Source organism: Dendroctonus ponderosae, unplaced genomic scaffold (assembly GCF_020466585.1).
Source record: "Dendroctonus ponderosae isolate FM_Combo_2020 unplaced genomic scaffold, Dpon_F_20191213v2 Dpon_F_20191213_1, whole genome shotgun sequence".
Taxonomy (NCBI): Eukaryota; Metazoa; Arthropoda; class Insecta; order Coleoptera; family Curculionidae; genus Dendroctonus; species Dendroctonus ponderosae.
Genome location: NW_026017110.1, coordinates 1,979,638 through 1,988,320, shown reverse-complemented (window position 1 = coordinate 1,988,320; position 8,683 = coordinate 1,979,638). Strand labels below are relative to the sequence as shown.

Below are 8,683 nucleotides of genomic sequence, written 5' to 3'. Positions count from 1 at the left end.
GCCGTCAGATAAAAAAATATCAAACCATGTATTGCGCCACTATTTTAACAGTTATTATATTGTTTGTTCACAACGTGAGCCCTGGATCGGGCCGAGCCCCAGAATATCCAGAAATCCTTCAGGGCAATTGCAGCGAAGCAAAAGATTCGGAGATGGTCTATCACGAGATTGTGGATAAGGGCGAGATCCCTTTGATGTCCAGAAACGAGACCTCCACTTGGTATGGCGATGAAAAATTGTACTGTATCAAAGTGATCAACGAATACAACAAGCAGTATGGAAAGGGAGGCGGCACGGTGTTTATAAAACACGGCGGGCTCGGCCACTACTTTGTCATCCTCGAAATGCACACTCAAAAGGGCGGCGCCATGAAATTTCTGGTATTTTTATATGGAAAGAAGACTAAATAAAGATTTTTATTTACTTTCTTGACTGCGTGTAATTGTGATTATATTCTTACAGGGTTGGCTTGATTTTTTTTAAGTGATTTAATTCACCTGACTTTTTTGGATAAAAATCACGATTTACATCAAAGTTCATTTTTTCAAGAAACTTTCCACTCAAAAAATATAAACGAGAACACAAATAATTCTAAGAAATGCAAATCAAAATAGAAAATGGTACATGTGGAACTTAAAAATTAAACGGTACTAATGGTAAACTCAATAATACTAAAACGGAAATCACTTCTCTTTATCTTCATTTTCGTTATAAAGTGTGTGCTCAAAATCATCCAGACTACAGCAAAGTACAGAAAGTACATTATACAGCTAAGGCAGGAGGTATGAAAATTTTGCAATTCATGATTATATCAAAATATGAATATTATTGGACATTAAATTTATTTTACTACATATGAAGTTTTAAAACTATCAAAAATCATTTTTGATGTTTCCATTAGGAGTGTTTATAATATAATTAGAAATTATGAACAGAGTCATACTTTACGACCATCAAAAAAGTATTATAGGCACAGAAGTATTCTGGATAATGTTGATGAAGGAACAAAATATGCTGTCCGTAGGATTGTTCATTCATTTTATATAAAAAATGAGCCCCCGACTGTGAAAAAAATCTTGGCACGAATAGAGGAAATTGAACACATTCCCAATTTTAAAGAAACGACTTTTCGACACTCGCTAAGGGAAATTGGTTTTCGGTTAGTAGTTATATCTGTATGTATGTTATTAAAAAGTCTGAGCATATATAAGTTGAATGTTGCAAACTTTACTGATTTTGAAAAATGTGCAAATGGAACTTATTCCTGATGTTTCGAAAGCAAGAGTGGTTGGAAGATATTCTGTACACTACATGATAGTGTTTGTGTTTCAGTTATGCAAAGAAAATTGTCTTCTAAAAGAAAAGGGAGAAATAATATGCTGGAGGCGGAATTATTTACGATCCATAAAAAAGTTCGACAAGAGAATAGAAAGGCTTATTATCTAGATGAAACGTGGATCAACGCAGGTCATAGGGTTTAAAAAATTAAGCGTTTGTACAAGGACTATCTACAGGTTTAAAAGCTCCATCAGGAAGAGGCAAACGCTTAATTGTACATATCGGTTCAGAAAACGGGTTTGTTCCAGGCGGTGAATTGGTTTTTGAAGAGTGGTTTAAAAATATTCGCCTCGCTTAGATGAGGGCAGCGTTATTGTTTTGGACAACGCATCATATCATAGCAGAAAGCTTGATAAAAATACATCATCTGCCACAAAGAAGGCTGAAATTCAAAATTGGCTAGAAAGAAAAATTATTGCCTATGAACAAGATATGCTGTAGGTAGTCCTTACAAAGCAGATTTAGTAAATGCGAAGAGCTACCATACGTTATAACTTCAGAGTCTCAGTGAAAGTGTGAAGTAAAAATTAGAATATCGTTTATTTCATTACGTTTCGGCGCGCCATCATCAGATTTAGAATTTACACAAACTAGAAACACCAATTCACAATTTTCTTTCTTGAAACCTTAAATTTGTTTGATGTAAAATGTAGAAAATAATTCAAACAAATTTAAGGTTTCAAGAAGGTAAAGACCTAAAAGAACGTAATGTTTACCAATTATTAGGTAAGTTTTTCAAATGTTTTCCCAAAARGAAGGATTTTTTCCCTCAAGAACTGATGAATGTTTTATAAATTATAGTTTTTCAACAACATTAATTGTGAATTGGTGTTTGTAGTTTGTGTAAATTCTAAATCTGATGATGGCGCTGTTGTCTCGCCAAAACGTAATAAAATAAACGATATTCAAATGTTTACTTCACACTTTGACTGAGACCCAGGAAGGATTAGCAGTTTTCGATACAAGGGCGAAAAGTGTCGTTTTTCGAACGACGACGGCGTTTCACGTGTCAGGAGTTCGAAAAACGGATTTTCGCTCTCGTATCGAACAATATTTTTTATTCCAATCAAGGACATAACACGAATAATAAGTTATAATAAATAAAAATAGAAGCCGTCAACTTCATATTTAAAATTTGATGTCAATGTCATTTTTGAATTTGTCATGTTTTGAGGTTTGCAATTTTTCAAAAGCGTACTTTTGTAAGCATATGCTAGTGAAACCATGAGTGTTGAAAATTAAAGTGCTGCTTTCACGGTATAGTGTTTGTATAAAATTTGCGATCTTTAAAAAAATGTGTTTTGCTTGTGGCAAGATCAGCGAGCGAAGAAACATAGACATACATTACAACTTGTAACAAAGATGTAATTTAGAAATTGTAAGTAAACTTTAAATTATGATCMATAGTTCTCTATAAACCTACGTAAWKCATTAAAAAAGACTGTGTTTACTTTTTAATRAAAATACTTTAAAATATTTTATGASAGTGACAGGTTCAATTTGTCACATTTASTTTTGCGCRCATGTGCAAAAKTCTGTGTGAAAAATTGCACTTTTAGATTCATTCAAATAAAAAATAATATAATAACTAAATAAAAGTTCCAAATATTTTTTTCGCATTCACTTTGTCTATCAATTKCCTCCATGAGATCGAATAGGGCTTGCGAAGTAAATTCAGCGTTGTGAGGAGTGCGAAGTTGGTTGCAGGTGTCAATGTGAAGTATCGACGTGGAACAAGTACACATTTTTAGTTTAGAAATTATCGTAAAACCAACATGGCCAACAAGAATCGATATTCCAAAACCAGAAAAATTTCTGAAGTTTTAAATGGCTGCAGACTTGCGGCTAGCGCCCTCTAGGATGAATTTTGTATTGACAGTTTGACACCCCTGTATCTTAGAAACTATTATAACTTTCAGATAAGACAGATTTGCCTGAAATGGATTTTGTGGCATTAGTTGACCACCGTGTATAAAAACTAGCAAGGGAATGAATTGTGAGCGCGTACCAAACAAAATCGAGTAACTTTTCCGCATATACTTTTACCAGTAAAAGGAACTAGTGAATAAAACACCCGAATCAACCTAAAGGTAAATTAATTTTATTTAGCGCCTTAAAAGGTTGCAAGTGGCCTTCCATTTAGAGTTCGCGCTGTTTCTCCAAAGTTACTGTAATTAAGTCTCCTTTTAATACTTGGTACATAGACTCTTGGGTTTATTTTAACTTCCTTTTTTAGCTTGAAAGGCTAGCTATAAGAGTCATCGGATTTAATTCCATGAATGTCTCTTAAATGCACAGTTTTGTATTCCACAGTTATAAACTCTGAGCAGTGCTCGCATTTTTCCAGGCCATGAACCCGCGAATTAACATGTGCTCTAAGGCCATGAGCGGTGGAAAAGCCTCGCTGGCAGATTTGGCAAAAAATCGTTTTCTCTTCTTCGATCCCGTGGACGCCTTTCAAGTGAGTTTGCATTGTTTGTTTGATTTTGAAACCTTTACCGCACACTTGACAATGGTAGCGACTCTCCTTCGTGTGAACTAGTTGATGGGTAACGAACTGCGTTCTTCTGCCGAAATCTTTTCCGCAGTATTCGCACTTGTAGGGTTTGATTTTCTTGTGAGTTATATTGATGTGGGTCTTCAAATGCACTGGAACAAGAAATTGATGGTAAGAAGCTTCGTAGGATTGACGCGAAAAAATCCTACGTTTTTCGTAAAACTTCTTGCCACAAATCGAACATTCGTAGTCTTTTTCGCCATTGCCATGTTCCTTCTTTTCGTGCCTTTCCAGCATGAACCGCACCCTGTAGCCTTTGCCGCATTTATCGCACATGTACCTGTCTGGGGTGGTTTTGTGATAATAATTAATGTGGTCCTGCAGGGCCTGAAACACTAATTAGTTAATCGCTGAATATTGAAAATAACACGCGCTGTAATAATTGAAATTCACCTGGGCGTTTTTTGACGTTTTGCCGCAAATATCGCAAACAACTGGATCATAATTATGCGTTATTAAATGGTTTTTCATGTTCATGCCAAATAAGATTCTGCCGCAGTCCGGACAAGCGACCCTCTCCTTTCTATTAACAGTTTTCAAAAATTCCTGATGCTCAGGCTTAATGTCGTATTGCACTTTAATAGACAGCGGGGGTCCAGTAGCTTTTCTTTTGAATTCGATTTTTTCTTCTACTGATTTTTGTCTGTTGATCCGTTTCTTTCTGAACTTTATTTCCTTGTTTGGGGTCTTCCTAGTGGGCCTTCGCCTGGATAGTGCGCTCTTGGCAGGCATCAGGTTTGCAGTTATTTCACACTTGCCTACTTTTGATTCATTTGAGGCTAGTGAGCCAACTGGGACTAACTGCGGATCAGATGGCTCGTTCTTTGTATGGCTTAAGTCTTCACAACGCTCAGCTTTATCTAGTTTTGGACTTGTTTCGTCGGTTGACGTGGGTTTTTTAGTGTCGCCCATTTCAGCTGGAGATGTATTTAGGACGTATTCCACATATTTCTCGACATTGAATTTGACCTCATCCATTAAGATTTTGTGGGAGTTGAGGATTTGATATCGCGTTAACATAGCCGATTTTACTTCTTGGTGGCACTGCAGGCAAGACGTGGTTGGCAGGCCATCTTCGGGCTCAATCTGCAAAGGACAAAGCAGTTCTTGAACGGTTTATTCGGACTTTCATTGTCTGACATACAGTTTGTTCTAGTAAATTTGAATAGTACACTTACCTGGAGGCCCGTTAGCTTGTGGATCATATCAGGAAACGTTTCGTGAAATATTTCTACATAATGGTCGGTCATTTCTAAGCACAATCTACATCTGCTAAACTCCATTTTAGAGGTTTAACGTAGAATATCTTGTAGAAAATGCAGGAAAGCGAAAAAGTTTGAGCGTTTCACTGTCAAAAAAATAAACATATATGAAGGCAGCTGTTGTTCTGTCATCCGGACTGCCTGCAGTTCGTTAAACTGAAATTATTTCAATAATATTGGACCAGTTTTGTTAAATAATTTATTTCAGTTCAGATACATAATTGTACTAATTAGTACAATTAGTTTTATAAATACCAAACATAAATAAACTGATAAACTGCACTTAATGCGGCATAATACAAAAAAACACATTCTAAAAGAAGAATTACATTTCGAGAAAAATATAAAAAGAACTATAAAACTAGTTCCTATTAAGACACGCGCCCAAAAAAAAATTAAAAATATAATGCCGAGTTTATGGGTTTTTCGAGCAGATCGCCCAGCCACGCCCTTGTTGGCAAAAACAAAAATTAATTGCAAATATCCCACTAAATTAATAAAACACCATAACAATTTAAACAAAATTACGAAGCTTTCGATGTCCCATGCTCATCACGTAGATGATTAATCATATAATCACTTGTAAACATCTCCGAACAATAGAGACATTTCTCAGTTTCGTGAATTCTGGAGTTCAAATGGGCCTTCAACGCCACTTCGGAAACAAAGCCCCTTTTGCAAATATCACAGAAAACCTTTTGTTCTTCGTGAACGTTGTGAATTCCTTTCAAATGAGTGCGCAGCGTGAGTTTCATCTTAAAACTCTCTCCACACATGTGACAGTTATAAGGAGTTTCCTTGGAGTGGATTCTTTCGTGGATCTTGATATGGTTTTTCGATTTAAAGCTTTTTCCGCAAAAATCGCACACGTAGGGCCTGATGTTTTTGTGCGTTTTGTCCACATGCCTCTTAAGATGCACTGAAATTAAGAAAAACATTTAAAAAAATTAAAAAAATGTTCGCCTGTTGATGTGATGAATAAAAGCTGCAACAAAAATTTTATTATTTCAAAAAATACATTTACCACGCCCCTACCACAGTCAGAAGCTTAAAAACAATTTGTAAAAACCCGGTTAACTCTCCATCCACACTGTCACGTCCAGCTGATACTTGTCACTTTTGACTCCTAACCTATTGATGTGACAAATGTAGAAAAACACTGGAATTTAAAAAAGGTCTTTTTTTATTTTACCAGTCTGAAAAGAACCGCGTGCTAGTATACTGAGAATCAAAGGGAAAAATCATGGAATTTGGTAGGCCACGGGATTTCTCCGAATTTTACGACCAACTAAACGAACTGCGAACCAAGTTTCGAAACTGGGATAGTTGTGAAAAAACTGTGGCCCTTTACTACTTAATGGTGGGCCTGCCCTTTGCCAACGCCAAATTCCTGCAAAATGCTCTGGATCAGTTGGTCACCACAATCAATAATAAGGAAGCTCAAGTGATGGAGCAGAACGCTAATGATCCCGAAGTGATTCAGAAGTTCTTGTCGGAGAATCCTCAGTCTGCGCTTTGTCTGCTGCTGAATCACCTTCCACTGCTCAGGCCCGGAAACAAGGACGCTGCCAGATGCTACTTAAGTACTATACAAAGAATTTTAACTGAATGTATCACGCCTCCATTTAAAAAGATCTACAACGAATGTGTCGAGATCATGTCCTACGTGTACATCCACCCAGCGTTTGATAAGGAAGATAAGACGATGTTTAAGCATCTGTTGAAGCAAGTTTTAAATCGAGTCACTCCAGACAACTTCATCCATTCCCCGGTAAATGAGGCAAACCCTCAATTAATTAGCAATAGCGCAGACTTTGCACAAGATAAGAAAAGGTCAAACAGTTTAACGCCCGTTATATCCTGTGTGACTGATACAGAGAGTTGGTCTTCGCAGGAAAATTTGGTACAATCCTATCAGAAGCCCAGGAGTTCCTCGTTGTGTTGCGAAAAGAACATAGCTGAAAGTACATACATTCAGTCAAGCAGTTCAGACAGCAAGCTGGAGGAGGTTTTAAAGAACAATTTTCCCTTAATGAAAAGTGTACTGGCCTGGTTAAAATCGATGAGGCTTCACAAGTACAGCTGGCTGTTCCACGATCTAACAGTGAACCAAATGATGAATCTCAGTGAGGAGTATTTGATCGAAGCTGGGGTGACGAAAGGCGCCAGACAAAAGATGTTACTCAATCTGGAAAAGTTGAAGAACAGAAAGAAACTACTCTCAGACCTGGAGATCGGGCTGATGAATGGCAGTAACGTGTATGAAGCGCTTAAGGAACTGAAGGCGGTTTCGCAAACGCCCATGCAAATATCGCCCGGTGATGATTTGTGCTCCCAATTTATAAAAGTCGTGGGCAAAGTATGCACGCAACTCCTTATGCTGAGACATCCCACCGACGAAATTTTGTTGCTTTTTAACACAGTGTGCGAAAAGGCCAACGCATTGGAGTGCTTCACTACAGAACAGAAAAAGAAGCTGATCATGTGGAAAGAACAGCTCGATGTCAGAAACATGTTCAAGCCGTGCCATCAGAGGACGGCGAGTCGAAACAACCACAGCAATCACTTCAATACGCCAACTTTCCGACTGTTTGAAGAACCAAGACATTCGCCATCAAACACCCAGAAGAGTTCTTCATACCCAAATATGCAGGCCAATTCTAGTTTACATATGCATAGACATTCAGTGGATAGTGTAACACTACGAAGTCAACTCCTGCATATCAAGCATGCAGAATCATACAGCTCGCAAAATGCAATAAAATTGAATTCATCGAAATTGAAAACCAAGTCAGAACCTCAGTCCTTGAAAAATAATTGTGATATCGAGAACAGTTTGGAGTCTTTATGTATACAAATGATGGAACATGCGTTAGGTCCGTAAGTTATGTAATTTACATGTTGTAATTGAATTGTGACAAATTGTGTGTTGAAATGCGCAATTTTTATTGATGCACTGTAGGTATTAAATACCAACAAAACCGTTCTAACTCAATGTTAACTAGTCTGATTCGTCGTGTGTAGATATAAGTAGGAACGATTATTTTTTGACAAAAAGATGCTAATTTATTTTATTACACTAAGTAAGAATTTATGACGAGAATAAAGGATAATGTTGTACCTTTACATTCATACTTGTTTTTGGTTTGTTATTTCAAAATTTATTTTACTCAATATTCAATTATTCAAATATCAAAAAGATATTCAAATTTCGCTTTCTGTGTCAAAACTACTTGAATTTCCTCACTCATGTTGCTGTTTCTGAATCGACTTTTCAATTCTCTATCCAACGATGCCAAAACGAATTCTCTGGCTCGGATCGTTCTTGAGAAACTTCGAAAAAAGCAGCGTCATGTTCAAGTGGATTTTGCAACTCAAAAAAAACCACGCACTTGAACTCAAGCATTTTTTGAGAAAACTGCCAACATTTCCCCATCCATGGTTCACTTTCTAAAAAGGCCATTTATTTCTGTCTAGAATGATATACAAATGAGCGTTCTTGCTCATTTTGCCTCAGAGAAATGAG

General features: G+C 36.9%; 4 protein-coding genes across 4 annotated transcripts in view; 2 read left to right on the top strand and 2 right to left on the bottom strand.

Annotated features, from left to right (window-relative positions):
- The window catches only part of LOC109538471, a gene marked incomplete in the record, with an annotated part of 17,437 nt that extends 17,010 nt beyond the window's left edge, over positions 1-427 (top strand). Inside the window, 1 exon segment of the mRNA XM_048662827.1 lies at positions 1-427.
- Positions 428-3,418: 2,991 nt separating this feature from the next.
- LOC109538469 (zinc finger protein 567) lies at positions 3,419-5,287 on the bottom strand. Its single transcript, XM_019905713.2, has 4 exons — positions 5,074-5,287; positions 4,289-4,981; positions 4,045-4,222; positions 3,419-3,987 (listed from the first exon to the last, which is right to left on the bottom strand). Exons 1-4 carry the CDS (start codon positions 5,176-5,178, stop codon positions 3,584-3,586), a joined length of 1,380 nt encoding a protein of 459 aa, XP_019761272.2. The 5' UTR covers positions 5,179-5,287; the 3' UTR covers positions 3,419-3,583.
- A 450-nt stretch (positions 5,288-5,737) lies between these two features.
- LOC109538468 (zinc finger protein 37 homolog) overlaps positions 5,738-8,683 on the bottom strand; it is a gene marked incomplete at its 3' end in the record, with an annotated part of 6,809 nt that continues 3,863 nt past the window's right edge. Inside the window, 1 exon segment of the mRNA XM_019905712.2 lies at positions 5,738-6,076. Within this exon segment, the coding sequence (XP_019761271.2) occupies positions 5,738-6,076 (339 nt within the window).
- Positions 6,271-8,283, top strand: LOC109538466 (protein Smaug homolog 1). The gene has a single exon (XM_019905709.2). It carries the CDS (start codon positions 6,401-6,403, stop codon positions 8,039-8,041), a length of 1,641 nt encoding a protein of 546 aa, XP_019761268.2. The 5' UTR covers positions 6,271-6,400; the 3' UTR covers positions 8,042-8,283.